We start from the raw sequence: 23860 nt of genomic DNA, 5'->3' as shown, positions 1-23860 counted from the left end.
AGGTTCTGAAAAGGATGAAACCAATCATTCTTGTATTCTTTTCATTGAGTAAGTTATTCTCTAATTTAATGTTCATCAGGGAGTACTTAGGGCAGTTCCCTGTATTGGTAGACTGGAGAAGCAATATTGCTGACTTAGAGGAACTCCTGACTGACTGCTTTTTTTTCAGCAATCTCAGATAGTTCATGCATTACTGTCATTAACAGTTCGGTTAATCTTGCATATTTTAAGCCATCTTTCAGCGTTGTACTTTAGTCAAAAATCTAAATGTACTTTTCTGGACTTGTGAATGTTCTAAACTTTATTTTCATCCCAAGTAGATATGAAGAGTTGAAATAACCCAATTCTGCATTAAATGGAAAATGCTAAAATCTTTGATACAAAGATGTCAAACCATCTCATTTCTACACAGTTGATTTAGAAAAAGAGTTGTCAGCACTCCTGACCTGAGATGATTTGCTTTAGTTTGGTGAGCAACACTGAAATATGTTACCTGGCAATCAGTTTGCCTGTATCTGTGCTTGTCAGTGTGGCTTCCTGGGATTTGTAGTTCCTCTATTTTTTGCTCTTTTCTTCTCTGTGATGCAGCTTGACTAGCTGAACAAAGACCCCTGGTTCACTGAGCTGGGCACCTCTCAGGTGGCACTGTGATGATTCAATTAAAGAAAGATATTGCAGTGATTGTTGGCATGTGTAGTCCAGGCAAAGAGCAGGTCACATGGGAAGATAGAGAGTCCAAGGCTCATAAAGTGTAACTTTGATGGGGTAGTTTCGCCATTCATGTAAATATACAGATTTTTTGCCTCAGTGAACCACAGCAAAATACTTTCTTACAAATTTTCTGCATCCTGCAATTGCAGGCTTTTTAGGTGATGGTGGTCTCAACAGAAAATTTGTAGTGTAATTGGCAGTGTGTGAGACAGAGCATATGTAGTACAATGGAGTTTCAAGAGAGGAGTACTGTTGAAAGCAAGAGCAGTTACAGGTAATTCATTATCAGTGTAATACCAACAAGATGAGACTATATATATATCTATTCTGTATAGTTAGCATGTGTTGGAAAACAGAAAAAATGGCCATTGCCTTGTAAAGAACCTTGCAGCTTTCTCCTACCCTGCTGGTTTTGTTCAGCCTATGTTGCTTCATGTACGTCTGCATGGGGGGCTAGCTAAGGAAAGCCTCCAGCAACCTGCTTGCCAGCTGCACTGATGACCTCGGCTCTATAACGTGTTTAAGTAGGGAGGGGAAAAAAATGTCTAGGGAAACTTGTTGCGTAGTGTGAGAAATTATTACATATTGTACCTTGTTGTACTTTGTTAACAAGTTTGGATGAGGTTTGTAGTTAGTTTCACTGGGTTATTCCACCCCTGCATGTGGGTAAAATGAACAAGAAAGATTTTAGCAAAATTAACAAAGCTGTAGTGTGGGTGGACCCCAGTACACTCAACATAAGGGTAATCCCCTGTTCTGAGGTACGATAACTGAGTACAAAATTATGCTTAGTTTCATTCTAGTATTCCTGGGTATACTTTTAATTCCCTGGCACCGAAATTTGTTATAGTAAGAGAAATCGAATTGAGGTATCTGTAAATGTATAAGTAGGTTAAGGCTTCGAGCTTTTACCATGTATCTCTTGAACTTTAGTTAGTTCCAGACTATTGCTTGCTTTTTCTAGTCTTGGAATCCTTGAATCTAGTGATCATCTTTATGTGGAGTGGATTTAGGCTTGCTTTTAAGGGAAGAAAAAACTCTTGTCCTGCACTAACAAACTTTTTGAGCTTTCAACTTTTGTTGTCTTTGAATTAATTAAAAAAACCCACTTCTTAAGAAGCTGTGATGCTGAATTATAGCACAAGGGGATAATTTTTGCAAGGTGTGTGGATGATTAGCAATGAAATTCATATTTAGATGTAGAAATTTAAAGATCAGTGTCTTCCCAAACCACACGGCACTGAAATCTAAGGAGCCATACAAATTGTGCTTCTAGGAGTTGTATTCATTGCACCTAGCTGTAAGTAGCTAAAGGATACTAGTCCTGGTTTGTTGTCAAGACTTCCACTGTCAATAATGGAGAAAGACAGATACCTTTGGGTAGTGACTGATGATTAAAGATAGAAGAGGTGAATCGTACCCCATATGGCAGAAACCTCTTATGATCATATCAAAGAAGAAGAAAAGCCTAATAAGAGTAGTCCTTCAATGGACTTTTAGCAATACACACGACTGAGAACCATCACCTTTACTTCCCATTTGATAACTTTTAATCTCTCTTCCCCATGGCCAGATACTACTGACTCTGTGGGCTTGTTAGCTCTCTAATGGGTTCTGCCCCTGGAGTAAGTCATGCATGTCTCCATGCCTAGCTCCCAGTGCGTTTGGAGCAGAGTCAGTGGTCATTATTAGGCAATGGGTCCTGTATCCTGTAGCCTTTCTATTACAGGATATCTCTATCTTCTTTCTGTTTGCTTCATATAAGATGCATTGTCCTTGTTGTCATGGAGTTAGTCTTTGAAATAGATTTCACAGAGTCCTTGCATGTCAAGATGAAGACTGCAAATTATCTTCACAGGGAGACGAGTGAAGTTTTAAATTTTAATACTGTAAGTTTGGTCTGAGTTGCCTATGCATCAGAAGGTTTGTGAGTTTTTGTCAGGGATAGAATTGCCTCGCTGGTAAACAAATGGCACATTTTTTGAAGTATACATTTATTTAGAAATGCTTCTGTAGGATCTTTGCTGAACTTCCTTCTAGCTACACTTTCCCTGTTAATAGTGTGTAATGACTGAAAAGCTAAAAGATGTGCTTATACAACATCCTTTACTCAATCACATTGAGCTTCATTTGCAGCATGATCAGGAGGCAGTTGGTTTTTGTGGATTTGTTTTCTTTGAGTTCTTTAAGAAGGCTTAGGGCTAAAAAAGATCCCATTGCATGACCAGAGCCGGTCAGGTTTAGCCAGGTGAGCACGTAAGAAAAGAACTGTGAAAGTCTAATTCTGAGGTGAAGTGAAGGAGCTTATATTTCACTTTTGAGCATTGGGTCAGGTGTCTCAGAAGCAAACGATGATACATCAGGAAGGAAAATTATTATATCAAGCAGCAGCTTGTGTTTCCCAGATTAGACTCCTTGAGCAAAATTAGATGAAGATTTTCTTTCATCATTCTAATTAAAATATTCTGCCCTTTTCATTGTCTTAGGTCATTGTTGATGAATGACAGAGAAGTGCCTTGAGTGCTGCTTCCCAAATATAATTAAATGAGATGTTTTTCAGTGGAAGAGATTATACATTTGCTGAATTTAAAGCAGCTAAAACAGAAATACGGACTACGTATATTAAAAGTTAAACTGTGCACCTGCATATGTTGGATTAGATAGTTTTGAATCTTTAATTGGAGCACTTTTTTTTTTTAATCTGCCCTTCATTTTCTTGAGTTCTTATGTTTAAGATTTAAGATGACCACAAAACACAAGTGACCTTTTAGATTTCTGTGTAAAAAGGGACAAGACAAATAAGAATTTAGTAGTGTAACAGATAACATACAGAATCCCAGGTCAACTGTAACTATTTAGGAGTCTGCTGTTGTGTTGTATCTTGTTTCAGAACATTCCCACTGACTTATGCAGTAATGTTTGTACACTGAATTAACCAGGTAGTCCACAATGGTGCTGTCTGGAGTGTGAGCTGCCTTTTGCACAGAGCGTGTTTGCTCCTGACACAGAACAATAATCTGAGCTAGACATGCAGGGGAAGGTGTAATCCTGCAGTGCAGACATCCTAGAGCTCACTTTGCTAATCAAAACCCGAGAACTCCCTCCGAGCTACAGTCCCTATCAGAGTTAGGTTTTATACAGTTTAGATTAAATCTTGTCCATGAAGCAAGTTTAGGAAATCATATGTGAATGTCAGTTAAAAATGTATTCCGTATACCCTCAAAAGACTGATTACTGACAGCACTAGGAATGCTAGGCATTAAACTTTTGCACTCTTGTGTGTTCCTGAGAAAGAGGTAACTGCATATCACTACTTGTAATATTATGTTCCAGGATTGTGTCCTACATTTGTAGTAATCCTTATCATGTTGCCTTATGTATGAATTTTCATCTAAACTTTGTCCTAGCGTAACATACATTATTATTCACTCTGCAGCTCTAGCAATATTCTTATAAGCTTACGCTGCATGTGTGAAATTTATCGTCAAATTTACTTCTGTTCATTTCCATAGAAGACCATGCACCTATGGTTATAATTTCCTTTATTGTTTAAAGCAAAAATACTCACTTGAATTTGAGCAACTTCTTATTCATTTAAGGGCTCATTAAGACAGTTTACCAACTGAATTTAGAACAGGTTGAAACAAGCATTCACTTATTATATGGATAATAAATGTAGGGACAGATTTCATTTCATAGACAACAGTTTGTCTGCTTGACAATTTCTTCAGAACATTATTAATAGCTTTTTCTATTTAAATAATTACATTCCGTGTCAGATGAAAGTCATTACAATGACCATTGGTTCTTTTCTTCTGTTACATTTGTATATGCCTTAATTCTGAGCAATAGACTCAGTCTTCCACATCTTGCTAACAATATCTGCTTCTTGTGTGTACTTTCTGTTTTGGACTGTGCCACTGGATTTGTGTTCCTTGTGTTGTTAATGTATGATCCATAAGTACATGGAACATGTGAACCTGGAGACACTCTCTGTATGAACAGGTTTTTCATGAGCAGTCAAACTAATTGATTGTGTTTTCATTTTTGGTATGGATTTTTGTTCTTTTTCCCTGTGTACACCACTGGTGAGCCCAGCTCCCTTTGCCTTTCCTGGCTCTATACAACTCCCCTATTGGGCCAATTAATGCACAGCTGCAACTGATGTTGGTTTGCTGGTTTAGGTCATCTGGAAAAAAGGTGTATAACAGAATTTTGTCTGTTAGTCTCTTTTCTCAACACAACCCAGCCACAAACTTTTAATGAATTCTTTGGGAACCTACTGGGGGGACAGAGGTGAGATAGAAATTTTTTTTTAAGATTTGACTAATAAAATAATATAAAATGCTCTGTCACACAGAGTTTTTCATATGGACTATGTTGGTGATTTAAGGAAAAATGAAGGATAGTTGTAATTCATTTTATCACAGTATAATTGAATATTTTGAGAAGTTAAGATATTCAAAGAAAGAAAGATGGAAGTTATCTAATATGTAAACTTCAATTATGAAATGTGCAAGAATAAAAACTGGCATTGTCAGCCAATGACCCTGTCTAGATATTCTTTGTGTTTTCCAGTAAATGGGCTTGCTGTTCATAGTTCACATGAAAGTGAACCTTTGGGTTGAGCATAATTTATAAAATGTATGGGCCAAATTAGCCTAAAAAATTGAGTTGGAAAAAATGAGCTAATGTAAAAATATTTTTAAAAAGCAGCAAAGTGATTTTAAATGTTTTTATACTCACTCCATTACCTACAAAAAAATCTTACGTTTCTGGCTCTGCTGTCTCTGGGGATGCGAAATTGCATCATGTTGTATTTTTTTTCCTGTTCTCAAAAGAAAAGAAGGAATTTTTGCTTTGAACTTAAAAGCTCTATTTTTGTTTTGAACAGCCTTTTTGAGAACTGTATCAGTCCCCTAGAAGGCTGTATGAGTCTATTTTGCTTTTATATGTGGTACAATACCAGTAATACAATCAAAATATGATTCTATATCCAGCAATGGTTTTTAACTATTTCTTGTAACTACCTTTAACTACTTTAACTAAATCTCTTTGTTCTGCATTGGTATTTCTTTCTCAAGAGACTTTGAGCACATACATTTTTTTACTGTTGTCCATGAATAAATTACTTGCATTTTTTCAGCCTGTTCAATAAAAATATAGAATATAAATTATTAGTTAAAAAAGAAATGGCAAGAGTGGACCTGTCATTCTGAGAGATTGATCTAGAATTTATTGGAGAATTTATTTTAGGAAATAATTTTGGATTTCTTTATTCTTTCTTTCTTTTATTTTTTTTCTCTGTGTTCAGATGGAAGACGTCATAGCCCGCATGCAAGATGAGAAAAATGGGATTCCTATTCGTACAGTCAAAAGTTTTCTTTCCAAGATCCCCAGTGTCTTTTCTGGTAAGAGTCAAAGTGAATTTCATACTATTTAAAGTTTCCACTCTACCTTATGTAAGGGGATGCTCAAATGGAAAACACTTTTAACTGAGTGCTATGGGGAATTCACAGTCATCTGGTCTGGAGGAGACATTGACTATCCTTTGAGTACTTTAATTATAGAAATTTTTGATGTTTCTCTCACACTGGAGTAGGCTTACACAGAGATGTTTTTGTCCTGTAAATTAAGTGAAGGGAATACTTAATTTACTACAAAAATTCAATTATCTGAAGATGGCAATATTTTTATTGCAGAGTTTCTGCATTTCAGATCTGGTTTTTAGCCTGTTTTCATGGCAAGTATGAGTTTAGTGTATAGGCCAGTACATGAAGATAAGAACTGCTGTAGCAGCAGCACAAAAGGAAAATCATCACTGCACTCTGCAGCTAATACTGAATTGTGGCTGTAGGCACTTATTACAACATTTATGACCTGCTTTTGTAGCTGGCTGCCTGTGCCCAAAAAGCTAAGACTGAGATGTCTGTGGTGATTTGAAAGACAGCTGTAAACTTTATAGCTAATCCAAGTCAGTATTGTCATATGCACAAAAATCTGTTCATTTATTAATTAACTCATATAATATATTTATTCATTTATTTACATACTTTTATATCAATTTATGCATTTAAATATGTGGATATGTATCTTTTTGTGCTACCAATGAGCATGGAGTTCCTTTGAAATAGATGCCATTGTTGAACCTACATTTTCCATACTCTAGTAACAGTTGCAATTTTTGTAATGGAAAATGCAATCCTTACACTGAAAGTATTTATAGAAGTTTGTACTGTCCAGAACAGCAAGAAGACTTCTATACTTTAATTTTCAACCTTTGGAATGTTTTTGCTAGTGAATAATTCTGGCACAAAGAAGGAAAGAGTCTTAAGAATGAACAAAATGTCTTCATGATTTTAGAAACTACTTGTACAAAAACTAGCCTCTGGAGAATGGACCTTTATTTCCCATAAGTTAGTACAGCATGGCATCCTATTAAATTATCCATATTAATTGTTATTCTCTGCCTTACCTTGTGTGCTATGGATTTCAAATTAGACAGACTATGGTTATTTGTATAGCAGGAGACATTATTTACCAAAATGGGGGTTTTTACTGCAATAGACATCATACTTTTTAAGGGTGTGTTAGAATATATAGACAGTAGTACATAGCAGTCACCAATACAACTTTTGTACTGAGGCATTAACTTTATCAGCTGCAGGGGGAAAGAAAAAGCGTAGGAGAATTCATTTTTTTCCCTTTGCAGATTTTCTCCCTCAAATACCAGGGCAGTAATTTTTGCTACACATAACTGAAAAACTCACCAGAACAGCACAACTGCCATTTTAGTTCAATTAATCTACTTTCCTCTCAGTTCTCTATGCTGGATGGAATCCAAACTCTTCAAACCTTCGTGCTGAGAGTAGCGGGTTTCTTTTAATGTGCTAGGAGTTTGTGTATATGTAAATGTATATCAATGTATCAAATGATATCAAATGTATATCAGCAAATGTATATCAGCGTGAACTCAAATCTATTGATTACTAGGAAACATGGGACTATTGTCTAAGGATCATCATGATCATCATGAAATGTATGTAATAACAGCTTATAGGACTGTTATTGCCCACAAAAGCATCCATATGGAAATGATCAAATCAAGAGCAGATACTCTCCAGTTAAAAAATACATATATATGTCTATATGCTCTCATGTATATCTCTGTGTGTCTATGCATAAAAGCATGTATTATACCCAGCCATCTGCCCAGGATTATGTCCCATAAAAACCGGAACTTTGTAATTGTTTGTTTGTGGGGAGAAGCAAAATGGGTAGGTCTACCACAGTTTAGTCAGGTTCCTGCAAGCACTTACAAAAGACCTGTAAGAGTCCTTTAAACAACTTCTAAAACTTAAGGATGTCCATAAATTGTCTGTCAGAATAGGGTCTTATGGGCTAGCGTTTTAATTATGTTGTTATAAAAGCAAGAGAGGTATTTTTATTTTTGTTTACTTTTATTTCATAGTATTGCTTCTAAAAACAGCAAGTGCAAAACTACTTCAAATAGCAGTCACTTTTTAATGCAGAATTACTGACCATACCTATTTAAGGATGACTACATTAGCAAAATCAGCCTGGGGAATGGTATCTGAATTTAACCTTTTAATAGAATGTTGTGATTATAATAAACAGGATAATGTGATTACATTATCTCATTTACTGAGTCATTCCTTAAATGTTTTTACAAGTAAAATATCCACACAGAGAAACATTTCAAACACAGATAATTGTCTATAGGCTGTACACATTGTTGTGCTTCAGAAAAACACAAAGAAAAATAATGCTAAGTTAAAGATTTTTTCACCTTGTGAAATTTTGAAAAAATGATGAATTGTATTGCTTTATATTTCATATATTCACAGAGAGCAAATAAATTGCTTGATGTTGATATTTGTACATTATTTTTGAGCAAGCTGCTTGAATTCAAACGCACCATTTTTGTTCGATTTCTTTCTTGAAATCTTTCAAAAGTAAATCATTTAGTTGTCTTTACCTGATTAAAATATGCTTAAAATGAGTTTTCAAGCTATTTGATGAAAAAGAATACAAACCTGTAGATGTGTGCTAATTACTATTCGTATTTGTATCCACATTTAAGAGTGTATCAGATTGACTTTATGTGGCAAATTTATCTGTGGTGTAAATTCACTAGAGATGGTGAATTGCAGACTTATTTGGATAATAGCATTCCAGTCACCTACAAGCAGGAGGTGAAACGGATTGTGAAAAAAACCCAATCCTTGACTGAGCTCCAATGTATCATATATGCCAAGACAAAAATCTGTGAAAACAAAGGGGTAAAACCAAAGCCGTTAGCACCTATCCTGGTTCTGTACCTCATTCATTAGTGCCAAGAGATTTTTCCTAGCTGTTTAGCATTAATGATACTCATTTAAGTTCTTTCGATAAAGAACTCTATATAAAATTATGCTTCTTTTTATGCAAATAACTATGGTAAATGACTTAGTATGTTACAAAGTCTTTAACAGAAATGATGGGGCTTATTATACATAGAAATAAACAATTATTGGAGAGGGAAAAATGCATCCTTGTCTAATTGCAAATGGGATTCAGCATAAAGGAATCATTGGGAGTACAGCATCGGGAGCTGACTACTCTGACTTTTACTTGTGCTGCCTGCAGACCTGCAACCTGTTGTGCTCATCAGTGAACATATGTGGTGTATTTTAGTATGTCGTGACAAGCAAGAACAAATATCAAACACCCCAGAATTATTCGGTACTGTAGCTTGTTGGGTCTGATGAGCTAATGGTTTTATTGCACTCAAAACTTATTTTACACCAAGATCTGCATCATTCACTGTTGCAGAACAGATATTTACAGTCTCCATCCCCAGCTTTTTTTTTTTTTTTTTTTTTTTGAGTCAAATTACTACTACACATGTCTTTTTCAGCATAATTCTATACTGACTCATCCTGACACTAGCTCACTGCCTTCTGGGGCCATTGTAGCAGCATACTGTATGCCTATTACAATTTCAATCAAAAATGTTTTTTTGTGAAAGACCCTAGCCTTTACAGAGTCTCACTGAATTACCTCATCCAGCTAGTGCTTGTGAGGGTAAGTACAAGTAGGTCTTTGAACAGAGGGAACGTACAATGTGCTGTAGCAGATGGTCTTTGTAGTGATGGTTCATCTCAAGCTGAGTCACCCACAATCTTACTTGCAAGTAGGCTCACACTGGATGCAACAAATAGATGAATTTGCATGGATAGCTTTGCAGAAAACAGACTAATATACCTGTGTACCCTAGTACACTAATGGCTGAAACCAGATTTGCTAGATTATATCTTAGATCTTACACTGATCACTGTTAATGGAAATTCTGCTGGAAATTGTAGTATTGCTTTATTCTTGACTGCTTAAGTGTACAAGCAATGCTATAGTGTAGACCATCATTGTTCGAGTAATAGCTTCCTGTCTTTGAGAATGGAGTAATCTGTTCTTATTATGAACAATATAGTCTGCTTATGCCCTTTCACATTATAATCTTGAATGCGAAAATCACACCAGAGGTTGTGTTTAAAAAATTGTATTGTTCTAAAAGTGTCTCCTCTAGCAGATCCTGAACTATCTCTGAACTGAACTGATTATACATCAGGTGAACTGGAATTTTCCTGAAGGAGGGGTTGAGTCAGTTTTCTTGGTGGCTTTAGATGCAGTTACACATCTGGGCATCTAAAGCTGGGCTTGAAGATGACACTGAAGTAGTTCAAAGAATCATAGAATCATTAAGGTCGGAAAAGACCTCTAGGATCACCTAGTCCAACCGGCAGCCCAACACCTCCATGCCTACTAAACCATGTCCTGAAGTGCCACATCTACATGTTTTTGAACTCCTCCAGGGATGGTGACTCCACTACCTCTCTGGGCAGTCTGTACCAATGCTTGACCACCCTTTCAGTAAAGAAATTTTTCCTAATATCCAATCTAAACCTCCCCTGGTGCAACTTGAGGCCATTTCCTCTTTTATGGCTTGTTACTTGGGAGAAGAGAGAGACACCCACCTCACCACAACCTCCTTTCAGGTAGTTGTAGAGAGCGATAAGGTCTCCCCTCAGCCTCCGCTTCTCCAGGCTAAACAATCCCAGTTCCCTCAGCCGCTCCTCATCAGACTTGTTCTCCAGACCCTTCACCAGCTTCGTTGCCCTTCTCTGGACACGCTCCAGCACCTCAATGTTTTCCTTGTAGTGAGGGTCCCAAAACTGAAAACAGTATTCGAGGTGCGGCCTCAGCAGTGCTGAGTACAGGGGCACGATCACTTCCTGATACAGGCCAGGATGCTGTTGGCTTTCTTGGCCACCTGGGCACACCGCCGGCTCATGTTCAGCCGGCTGTCAACCAGCACCCCCAGGTTCTTTTCCACCAGGCAGCTTTCCAGCCACTCTTCCCCAAGCCTGTAGCGTTGCATGGGATTGTTATGACCAAAGTGCAGGACCTGGCACTTGGCCTTGTTAAACCTCATACAATTGTCCCCAGCCCATCGATCCAGCCTGTCCAGGGCCCTCTGTAGAGCCTTCCTCCCCTCAAGCAGATCAACACTCCCACACAAGTTGGTGTCATCTGCAAGCTTACTGAAGGTGCATTCAATCCCCTCATCCAGATCATTGATAAAGTTATTAAACAAGACTGGCCCCAAAACTGAGCCCTGGGGAACACCACTTATGACCAGATGCCAACTGGATTTAACTCCGTTCACCACAACTCTCTGGGCTCGGCCATCCAGCCAGTTTTTTACCCAGTGAAGAGTACACCCGCCTAAGCCATGAGCTGGCAGTTTCTCCAGGAGAATGCTGTGGGAGACAGTGTTAAAGGCTTTACTAAAGTCCAGATAGATAACATCTACAGCCTTTCCCTCATCCACTAGGTGGGTCAAGTGGATGCCTATGTGGTTCTTGGGAAATTTGACTGTTTAATGTAAAAATTTTAGTTATCCCTGTCTATGGTTCTAAGTCACTTTCTGTGATTAATGCTGATGACCACAGTCATGGGCACTCAGTTTTCAGAAGGCACATGTTTAAAACAGTGGTTGATGGCTGACTAGACTGCAGTAATGCAGGACACCCTGTATGCCTGCAGCGTAGTCATAACAATGTTATTCATCAGATATATATTGTGGCTTTGATTTGAAACTTTAAAGGCTCCAAGGAAAAAAATAGGCAGGAGAAATAATCTTTCTACGTAATTATGCATTTTGATGAACAAAAGAGGGGCTTGCTGTTGTTGTCTCCATGGTTTTAAAATGTTTTGGAAGAGTGAAGAAGATAGTTTATATAGACATCTTGCCAGTCAACAATAATAACTGCATGAAGGTTGTCATGTGCGTTCTTTACTAACACTGATTAGAGCATTAGGAATAAAAAGAAGGCAATTTGCCTGGAACATAGTTCACCATTAGGCCTGGAAGTGGATAAAAAACTTGCTTGAAATGATGAATGTAGGGAGTCTGACATATGAATCATAAGGATTAGAAGGAGCTCTAAAATATCATTTTTATTTTTACTAAGGAGAGACAGCAAGTAAATGCCAAAGATTTGCTGTTCACTTTCAAGCAGAAAGAAGTATTCAGTGTTTACCGATAAAGCACTGTAATAGTCGAGGGTTTGTTTTGGGGGTCTTTGTGGGGTGGGCGGGTGGGTTGGTCAGTATTAGTACTGAAAGCTTTATAAGCTAATCATAATGTGGCTATTTCATTAAGACAGATGTAGTGATATAGTGGTGTCTTATGGTCATTATGGAATATCTTGTGATGCTTTATAGGACTTCAGTGTATAATACTTGGATATGCTTGGTAATGAATAAAATCTGTGGAGAATGTGCCAATTGAGTGGTGTGTAAGCACAAATGAGAGACACTGTTTAGTGTTTTTATCAAAGGAGGAGGGAGAACTATGAGAAATGTAAGTTCAATTAAAGAATACTCACAGAGACAGAATAAAAAGTATTCAAGGAAAGTATGTTTGTACTAGTTGTTACTGGCTGTTTCTGATGCATGGCTCAATACTTTTGGAAAATAGTCACAGCTTGAACCAACAAAAATAGGAGAAGGCGATCAGTAGAAAGGTGGTTCTTTAACATCCCCTTCTGAGTTAAAGAGAAAGTGAAAAGATTCATTTACCTTTCCTAGGAAAATATAATCCATGTGAAGTCTTTAGTTTTTTCTCATTCCTAGATGTGAAGCTGATGTTGTGCCTTTTCCATACAGACATTGCATTTTCCCAATTTTTAGAAAGATTATTTCCATCTTAAGCCATTTTTATTCATCATTTTTCCTGATCTCAGAAAATGCTTATTTCTCTTCTACTTGGGAAATTGTTAAGATAATGAGATGTTGCACTTTGATTAGCAAATATATTCATATAATCATTAATTACCAATCTTTATTTAAGCACTAGTAGGTAGTATGCTTGGTAAAAAGAGAATTTATGTGTTTAAACATAGAAAAATCCTGCTGAAAAGCAGACCGGCAGGCTCAGCAGCCTGGTCAGATGTAGTGAGAGACCCCAGAGGAAAGCAGTGTTGTAGTAGCTCATCTCACCCACAAATCACAGGTGGGTGAGCCCAAGGAATGAGTCACAGGAGCTACCTGCAACAACAGTATTGCTTGTTATATAGAGGCAGGCAGCAAAAGATAAAGAGCAGTACGGTGGGAATTGGATGACTCAGGGGACTAATAACAAGAAAGAGAGTGTTTCATCTGTCATTAGTTTTGATCTTTCCCAGCTGAGTAATGAGTTGTTAGCATCTGATGACTTTTCAGCGCTGCATGTGAAATGAGTTGATAGGTTTATCCACTTCAGTACTAGAGATTACCTGCCTGAAATATAAGATAAAAGAGAAAGCTCTACTACTTGGATTGACAGAAAAAAACACAAAAGCATAACACCTCAATCATCTGGTACCTTTGAAGCAAAGTAATGTTGCATTGTAGGGAAATACAAGGATTTTGGAATTCCATTTTTTATACCTTTTCCAGAATAAATTAACCACATGGAGAAGCTAGGATTCCCATCTCCCAAGCCCCTAATTTTATGGACTTTTTTTTTTTTTTTTCCCTTCAGTGTCTCCAGTGCTGGGTTGATGACAGGTTCCTACTTTCTTGTTGTCTCCATTCCTTCATCGCCCTTTTCTTGCATTCTCCTACGGGTATAATTTAATAGTAGACTTGTTGCTGGTTTCTTTATGCCAAATCAGCCTCTTGTTATTTGCAAACAGAGCCTTCCGTGTTAAAACCGCAAGCTCGCTGCCTTGATGAGGTTCCAGTCTTAGTAAAATGCTTTGATGAAAAGATCTCTGTCAGTACACGAGGGACAGAAGCTGGTTCATTCCCTCTCCTGTGCTGGTTCAGAAGGGCAAATATGAGCAGGGACTTGCCATCTTTACAGTTCCACTTTTCAAAGCAGAACTTTTGAGAATAAAAAGTTAATAATCCTCTATCCCCAAATGAACAGTTGGTTTTAAGTTAAAACACCAATCTCTCTTGTGTGTCATTTCATTCATCACTTCGTCAGAGTGACTGATTTGCATTCAAATGTTCATGGTCTTTTGGGAGTGGATATTTTTAAGGAGAAGGCAGGGTCTCTTATTTATTGATATCATGTTCATGATTTTTAAGTCATGAGTAGAAGAGATTGACTAAGTGGCACCATAAGATTGGATATACAGTCATTTCAAAGTAGTGAGGTAATTAACTGATTAATGAGTGGTGCTTTGTATGCTTTACCATTTCAGAAAACCAAAGTGGATATTTGAGTGCTGTCTGCATACCTTCACCTCCTGTTTCTGTTTGTTTGCCTGTCTGCCTTGGCCGCATCACTGGGATTGTAACTATGGCCAGAGAAGGGTGCTCTTAAGCTGCTTAAAACTTGATAGAACTTTTGTGTTTTATGGAAAATCAGCTTAGTGACAGCGTTGCAGTTGTGAAGCTCAGAATGGCTGTGTGACAAGCTGTGGTGGGCTGGGATCAAATAAGAGCTGAATGCACTTAATTCACTTGAAATGAAAAGTGAATGAAAGAAATGAAAAACTGTTTCCAATAACTTTAATGCTCCAAGATGATTATGCTCTCCATTTTCATTTTAAGGCATTTGTTAATATCAGACCTTTAATAAATCAGTCAGAATTAAAAGCTTTTCAAAATGTGAAAGTATTTTCGTTGGTTATTTTAAACAGAACAACAAATTATCATTTAAAAGTTATTGCTTTCTCCTAACCAAACAACAACAAAAAATTGTGTTCATATGTTTATCTTTCAATTCAGTGGTTATTGCCATTTAAAGCATTAGTAACAAGAAGATACAGTGAAGAAAGTCTGAGGCAATTTTGCAAAATTGTTCTATGAAACTGAAATATACTGAAATCCCATTGAAAAGTCTTTTAAAGTAATCTGTGTGCAAAACAGTCATCATAAATGTCAGTTCCCTTAAAATCAGTAGATATGAAAATCTTATTTTCACAGACGTTTGCAAAAGAAATAGGTCTAGAAGTCATGCATTGATGGGCAAAAAAATCTTAATAATTGTTCTCTTGTTGTGAGATGGGAGATTGCTGGGAACATTCATCTTATTTGTTGTTCGTCCACATGAAGTGCACAGTTTGAATTAGATGATCCCCTGTTTCCCAAGTGCTGTGTAAGGCCTTACAGCTCAGCATGTTTCCAGAGAAAGAGCTCTGGGGCTTGTTGATCATAGATACAAATTTGTTGCTAACTTTTCCTACTATGTTGTTTTGTCATGAAAATGCTTCCCTCCCTTTCCTACACCTTCTTCTTCCTAGCCTCCTTGCATGTAAGATTTTGCCAGTGTTTTTAGTGCAATGGGGTTGCACCTTTGAAGTGTGAATACTTTTAAGAGGAGTATGGGAAAACCTACTGCCTTCACTATGGCCAAAAATTTACCTAGTTTGCCACCCTTGATGCCCAGTCTCTGGACACTGGACATGTAACATTCATGGAAAATGTGGGGTGAAAAGGGAGCCCTGCATCAGCCTCGCATCAACCTGAAATTAGCAGGAATTCTGCAATCTATCACAGCTTCACTTTAGGTAGTTTGCCATTTTTTTTTGGCATAACACCAGTTAATAATTGTGCTTTGTTATGCTGGTTTTTTATCAGCAACAATGAGTAGTACTTACAGAAAACAGAGAAAATAACCCCCTCCAACATACACACACAAATATACATAGCATGCATATTTATGCCATATATATTTGCCCATGGAGGCAGTGCACAATATATCAGCTTAAAAAAAAAAAACACTTTTAAACTGATATAAGCACCATCTGTAGTAGTGATTAATAACATAGGTTCACTGAAGTCTGTTATGTGCATAGTCAAAGCCTTGTAGGAAGACAAGACTAGAATAAGTCTAAGGAAGAGCGACTGTACAGAAATATATTCAGAGGTTCTATGAAAATGGTTTTCCTTCCTGGTTATCTCTTGGAAATCTCTTAGCAAGAAGTACTATTGATGTTGCATAGCAATGATTAGAACTAGTGAAATAAAGATCAGTGAGAATTTTCCAGGCAACTGTATTTTAAGTAATTGTTTTAATTAGGAAGCAGAGCAAAGTATACTACTTGACTCCATCAGTTTATGAGGTAATTCTATGACAACAAAGCTGTTTGTTTAAATCACATTGGAATTTTTTCACAGAGCAATTCGATATACCCAGAAGAGAAGTGTTTTCTGAGAAGAAAGAGTTGCTACTGCGTTTGCTGTCACTGATTTCTGAGGCAGGAGGAAATTTGCTGCTCCTGTTAAGAATGAGGAGAGGAATTGTATAGCTGAAGACAAACGAAGTCCCAGCATGAAGTCCTTGTTGAGTGTTAGTAGTGGTCTTACCACAATGTGAAATCTGTTTCATGATACGCTTGATAAATAGTCTCTGGAGACAATCACAGAAATGAACATCCACTTAAAGACAAAAAGAAAAGAAACCCAATTTGGTTCCTTTAAGGTCAGAACCCTTCAGTCTGAAAAGTATCCATTGTCTTGCCAAAAATAAAAACTTTGCAATAGTACCTGGGATTTTTAAGTGTGATTTTGTATGAGTGTAATGTAATCCTAAAGCTGGGAATATATGTTAGTAGGTTTGAGTCTTGAATATATGGTCAATTAGAATGGAACAGAATAGTTACAGAGAATATCTGTGTACAAGGCTGTAATTAGGCAGGTACTGTAATTGTTTTATAAATGAGACAATAGATATTAATACAATTACATTGTGGAGTACGTGTTGAAAAATATACAACTTTTTAATTTATGTGGTATCATATGCTGTTGTCTGGTGGCATGCTTTTGGTTGACTGGTGATTATTTATTATGTGTGTATAGGAAGCAACATAGACATGTGATAAGTATTGCTGGTACAGATACAAATAATATATTATTTAGAGGTATCCTGCTAGGTGTAGTACAGTGTAAACATATACATTTGCTTTTCTTTTTAAGATGGTACAAATGCATCTGGGATACTAGTCCCCTATTCCTCTTAAATGTCATCTAACATTGACTCATTTTGTGAGTTTTCAAGCAACATAATTTCTTTCTGCTTCAGTTTTACCATTTTAGTACATTGTGTCTTTAGTACATTGTATCATGAAATTGTATCTTATTGTCTTTAAATCTACTGCTTTAAAGGGTTTGAAATATTTAAGTGAACTGCATGCAAAGAGAAAGTGGTGCTGTATTTGCAGATTTCAATCTGCCATTTTTACAGCCAGATAAATATAGTTGGCCAACAGTTAAAATAATCAAACTAATTAAAATCATTCCCTGGAGAATATGCCCCTTAAGCAAGAAACCAAGTTAGCAGGGTTTACAAGATGACTTGTGATTTAGCTCCTAATTTTGTTGGTTCCAGCTCTGAGGAAGAAGAGTTTGTCATTGCAGTTGCATCAGAAGACTGCAGACTTGACTTTGCAAAAGGACAGCAAGGAATTCTAATAATTGTAATTGTTTGTATTTCTGTTGCTGCCGAAGTTAGCCACAGACTACTTTTGCATGGTGCTATTATCAAACAGTATATGTACACTTTATAATAACAAATGTCACTATAACATCAGGATTTTCATAGTGGGATGTCATTTGATGACCTCTACCTCACTGCAAATAAGCTGCACTCAGTCTAGCTTTGCTTTACTAGGAGCTAGTGTGTATCTGGATTGTCTGGAACTTTCCTGAGTTCCAGAGGAAAGTGGAGCAGTTCCCTCCAGTTAATAGATGTTATTTTGTTGATCACATCCATTGGGATCTGATGACGTCCATCTTACCATTTTATTCCTAAAAACTGGATCTCCTGTGCAGGTCCCTTGACCTTACTTGGTTTTATGGCAAAACCAGTTTTCAGGAGGATTTGGACTATTTTCTTCCCTATCTCAAAAACTTCTTCTGCTGTGTTGCCCCATACAATGATGTCATCAATGTATTGCAGGTGTTCCAGAACATTGTGTTCCAGAGTCTGGAGTCCAGTGCAGTCTGGATCAGTCCATGGCAAATGGTAGGGCTGTGTTTCCACCCCTGGGGCAGTCGATTCCAGGTGTACTGGACTGTGAAAGCAAACTATGATAGCAAGTGAAAGCAAACTGTGGCCTGCATTCTGCTGCTAAAGGGACTGAGAAAAACGCATTAGCGATATCGGTTGTGGCATATGACTTGACTGCCTTTGACTCCAGTTTGTATTGAAGTTCTAGCATGTCCAGCACAGCAGCACTCAGCAGTGGCGTGACTTCATTCAGGCCATGATAGTCTACTGTTAGTCTCCACTCTCCATTAGATTTTCACACTGGCCTTATGGCACTGTTAAAGGGTGAGCGAGTCTTCCTGATCACTCCTTGGCTCTCCAGTCAACGATTCAGCTTATGGATGGGAATCAGGGAGTCTTGGTTGATGCAATATTACTGTTGGTGCACTGTTGTGGTAGTGATTTGCACCTGTTGTTCTTTGACCCTCAGCAACCCCAACAGAAGGGTCCTCTGGGAGACCAGGCAAGGTAGCTGTTTAAGTTCCTCTGTCTCCAGGGAAGCTATACCAAAAGCCCACCGGTACCCTTTTGGGTCCTTGAAACACCCTCTCCTGAGGTAGTCTATGCCAAGGATGCACGGAGCCTCTGGGCCAATCACAATGGGGTGCTTTTGCCACTCATTTCCAGTTAGGCTCACTTCGGCCTCCAATACAGTCAGATGTTGGGATCCATCCATCACTCCAGAAATACGGTTGGGTTCTGCCCCTATATAGCTTGATGGCATTAGGGTACACTGTGCACAGGTGTCTATTTGAGCCTTGTACTCCTGTGGGTCTGATGTGCCAGGCCCTCAAATCCACACAGTCCAGTAAGCCCAGTTGTCCCTTTCCTCCACGTGGCTGGAGGCAGGGCCCCCCTAGTCCTGGTCATAGTATTCGTTACCCACTTCTTGTAAATACAAGTCAGGAGTTCCTGCATTAAAATCAGGAGTAAGATCAGCCCTTTCACTCTGTCTGGGAAACTGCCCACTGGAAACTGGAGCAGCAATTTTCCTGGAAGAACCCCCTTGTGTGATTGTTTTTCCTTGCAACTCACATACCCATGCCTCTAGGGTCAAGATAGGTTTTCCATCCCACTTCCTCATGTCCTCTCCATGGTCACGCAGGTAAAACGATAGGGTGCCCCGTGGTGTGTACCCTCTATATCCTCTCTCTTGAGCAGAGGAATGCTTATACCTAATAGCTGAGATACTAGTCTGTACAGGTGGAGAGTAGGGCCTATCCTCTTTGAGTTGCTGGAACTCCCGGGACAGTTTCTCCACAGCTGAGACGAGGGAGGAAGAGAAAGTTTCTTTGTATTGCCAGAGTTGGCCAGCCAATTCATCCATCCTTTGTCCCTCTCCGTCTTTCTAGGTCATTAATGCCAATGAGTTGGCATATGATGCTGGTGCACTCCGTACAAACTTCCACCACATGAGTCACGTGCATTTGACTTCATCTGGATCTTTGGATAACTGCTTGTTGTCCAGGTCATCATAAATCACCTCCAGCACGGCTAATTCCCTCAGGTACTGGATACCTCTCTCCATGGTGGTCCACTTGCCTGGGTGACATATAACATCTTCCTTAAAGGGATACCTTTCCTTCACGCCTGACAGGAATCGCCTCCAGAGGCTGAGGACTGGTGCCTATTTTCAAACTGCCCCCTTCCCTAGAAAGGGATCCCAGCTGCTTGGCTTCCTTACCCTCTAATTCCAGGCTACTGGCCCCATTATCCCAGCATCGGAGAAGCCAGGTGACAATGCGCTTGCCTGGGTGATGGCTGAAATCCTTTCGCTTATCTCGCAGCTCACTCAGGGATGGAGATTGGGTGGTTACCATCTCGTTTATGAGTTCTTCCTCTCCCTCCAAGGAAGAGGAGGAACTCTCCTGTCGAGTTCTTCCTCGAGGGGAAGCGGGGAATTCTTCCTCTTCCTCCTCCTGTTCTCGTGATGGCCCTGCTTTAGAGTAGTCTGCCTCCTCACTGCCAGGGCAGTATGATTCTTCCTACTGCTCCCTCAGGAGAAGCTTCTTCATACCTTACTAAACAAGCTGACTTTTGCTTCCAAGATTTCTTCTTGTGTGTGGGAGTGACTGTTACCGGCACAGGTTCGTTCACTGGTTCAGCTGCAGTGCCTGTTGCTGGGGTTTGAGTAGCCACAGTGCTTGTTGCCAGGGTTGGAGTAGCCGCAGTGCCTGTCACCAGGGTTTGAGTAGCCGCAGTGCCTGTCACAGGGGTTGGAGTAACTGCAGTGCCTGTCATGGGGGTTGGAGTAGCCGCAGTATTCTTAAATAGTTGTTTAACCCTAAGCAAGACCGGACACATATTCAGGAGACATAGCAGTAGGACCATGCTGATATTCAAAATTCTCAAGAGCTATTGTAATTAGCCTGCAGAGGAAGGGGAAGACAGAGGAAGGTGTCTCCCTCATAGGTTGGCTCTCCAAGGAGAAAAAGTAAAAAGTGTAATTATTAATAATTTCCAATAGATGGCTCCCGAAGTACAGAGGTGATGGCAATGCTGAGTACAAATACAAGATTGATCTCACAACCATCAATTTTATCATACCATAAGTCAGTGTTACACAGTACAGCAAAGCGATAACCTTAATCCACTTACCAGAGGTGAAAAACAGCACATAAATACTGATAAACAGTATATACGGCAAGTAAGGTGTTACATAACACAACTCTGAGAACAAATACAACAACTCTGAGAGCAAGTAAATCAACACTGTGACCAGCGACTACTAAACTAATACAATGAATGCTTAGAACAAATTTGTTTTAACACGCTCTGGGCAGATCTGTTGTTATCTCAACTCTTCGAGCCCCATGTTGGGCGCCAAAAAAGGATTGTTGTGCTTTAACCCCAGTCGGCAACTAAGCACCACACAGCTGCTTGCTCACCCTCCCCCCCCCACAGCCCACCCCCTGTGGGATGGGGGGCGAGAATCAGGAAAAAAGTAGAACCTGTGGGTTGAGATGAAGACAGTTTAATAGGACAGTAGAGGAAGAGAAAATAATAATAATAATCATGATAAAAGTATTTACAAAACAGGTGATGGATAACGCAATTGCTCACCACCCACTGACTGATGCCCAGCCAGTCCCCAAGCAGCAATCGCTGCTCCCCGGCCAAGTCCCCCAGTTTCTATATGGAGCATGACACCATAGGGTATGGAATAGCCCTTTGGCCAGTTTGGATCAGCTGTCTTGGCTGTGCCCCCTCCCAGCTTCTTGTGCACCTGGCAGAGCATGGGAAGCTGAAAAGGCCTTGACCAGTGTAAGCACTGCTTAGCAACAACTAAAACGTCAGTGTGTTATCAACAGTATTCTCAGACTAAATCCAAAACACAGCACTAGACCAGCTACTAGGAAGAAAATTAACTCTACCCCAGTAGAAACTAGGACACAGGTTTTCCAAAAAGCCCACCCCTTTGACATGGAAAAAGTCCTGAAGAAGTTCTGTATATTATTTCCTGCCAGCTGTGTTCCTGACAAAAAGATACATTAAATTAGAGTCACCCACACAGGAAGTAAAGCTAGTTCCATGCAGCTTACCGTGACTGGCAATCTATCACTATGCAAATAAATGCACCATAGTTATTAATTCATTTTCACAAATTATCAAAATAATTTTAAATGGAATAATAGGATCAAGAACAATTTGTTAACAGGAAATAAGAGCGCTCAAATGTGTGATGAGTGTTTCTTAGACCGCCACATGCATTTGGCAGAGCCTATTATAGGATGCTGCTGAGCTTCACAATAAAGGTCAGAAATTGAATTTATTGTTTAAAAATCTGCTTTCTTTGCAGTTGGAGAGTGAGCCTTGCCGTTACAAAACAAGCATGTATGCCAGCAGGAGTTACTCTGTTTTTCATGATCCCAGCCCCACAGACTCAGCAGTCCCCAAGGCCAGAGGATGTTGGCAGCTTTGAAGGCACAAAGCCCAGCGTTCCTGCCCTGCATGTTGCGATTTTGCTTCCCACACAGCGTCCGTCCCTTTTTGCCATAGGGATGGAAGATCTTGGTGGGGATGCTCTTGGTTTACTTGTTTCCCCTGTTAGGGAAGATGACTGGAGTACATGCTGCTTTCCTGCGCTGCTCCATGGAGCAAGGGTGTTGGCACAGTAGGAAATGGGCAAAGCTGTTGCAGCAGGTGCCGGGACGTCAGAAGGTGCAGGCTGGTGAGTTTGGTCCCTGAGGAACAGAGCAGAAACCCAGGACTCTTCAGGAATCCAGGTAGATGGCACAAAGAAATTACTTATAAGGTTCTCCCTTACTGGCAGGAAGGAGGACATAGACATTGCCAAGACTTTGGTAGTGGAGTCAAACTGATTGGAAATCATTGAGAATATCAGAAAAAAAAAAAGAGGAAAAGGAAATTAGTATTAACTTCCCCTCCCCATACACACGTTTTGTAGCATAATATTTTTTATTATAAGGCCTGGTAATGCTTGAGTGTAGGAGCAGGCAAGTGGGACTGATGGGTATTTGATGAGTGTTTCACTGTTAGAATAATGTAATGTCTATGAAGGGTTTGAGTTGCTGCTGAGAATTTGATTCCATTGTATCATATGGAAAACACCAGACAGGGTATTTGCAGCAGACAATTCAACCACCTTGGCCCTTCCTGAAATATTTACCTTTGGAAGGATTTTGATGAAGTGTTTTGAAAATAAAAAAGCTATTCTTAAAATAGTATATATTTTTTTTACAGACGTACAGAAGGTTCTGTAACCTTTTATAGTACAACAGCTATATATGTAGTTTTGATATACAAACACCAGCAAGGTATATGCATTTCAGGTATTTCAATATACCCGTTTGGATCTCAATTTAGCCATCAATGCATGCAAATATTCCTTTTATGCATTAAATTGTCACAAATTGCATGGGAGTTAGTAATTTAAAACTGCTGCACAGCTTTCTAACTTGGGTTCTGAATATGTAAGAGGCTTGTGGAAAATATTGAGAAGGTGGTTGATGATTAGGTTGTATTTTTCTTTTTCTTCAGAGTCAAATACCAAATTAGTATGTGCATGCGGGGGTCTCATGGCATCAGCACCCCATGTGCTTGTCTGATGCCAGAATTTTTGCCCTTTAGGCTTTTATAATCAACTGTGAGATAGCTAAAATGTGTAAATACTTTATAGACCTATAGAACTCTGTAGACTCTTTACCTTTTTATCAAGACTATCTTCTTGTACATTTTGGACTTACTTATTATGGAAGGAAAGGCTTGCAGATCTTAAACAAAATAAGCATATAGTAAAATGCCCGGTTGTTGCCTCAACTAGTTTATTTCTAGAACAGGGAATATTTTATGAATAGAGAAAAGGCACTGGGCCAAACCTGCCCGTTAATGGTTTGTTTATATAAATTCCACCTTCTGCTTTTCTTCCCACCCCTTTATCCTCTCCTGATTTTTCTAATTGCTTTCATCAGTAATCATTTCAAGTTGAATTCTCCTTGCTTCCATACTCTTCAGAGAAAAAAAAACTTCTTTGTTCTCTATTCACTTATTTTCTGAGTGGTAGCATTTTTGTGTTCCTACTATCTGAATTCTCAAAGTGGATGTTTTTAAACAATTTTATCAAGTCCTTTCAAAGGCATC

General features: G+C 38.8%; 1 protein-coding gene across 1 annotated transcript in view; it reads left to right on the top strand.

Moving 5' to 3' along the window:
• The window catches only part of RGS7 (regulator of G protein signaling 7), a 236615-nt gene that overhangs the window by 107271 nt on the left and 105484 nt on the right, over positions 1-23860 (top strand). Inside the window, exon 3 of the mRNA XM_072858044.1 lies at positions 6026-6122. Within this exon, the coding sequence (XP_072714145.1) occupies positions 6026-6122 (97 nt within the window). The remainder of the gene's footprint in view (positions 1-6025; positions 6123-23860) is intronic.

Source organism: Ciconia boyciana, chromosome 3 (assembly GCF_034638445.1).
Source record: "Ciconia boyciana chromosome 3, ASM3463844v1, whole genome shotgun sequence".
In the NCBI taxonomy this organism is placed as follows: domain Eukaryota; kingdom Metazoa; phylum Chordata; class Aves; order Ciconiiformes; family Ciconiidae; genus Ciconia; species Ciconia boyciana.
This window is presented reverse-complemented; position numbering and strand designations above follow the sequence as displayed.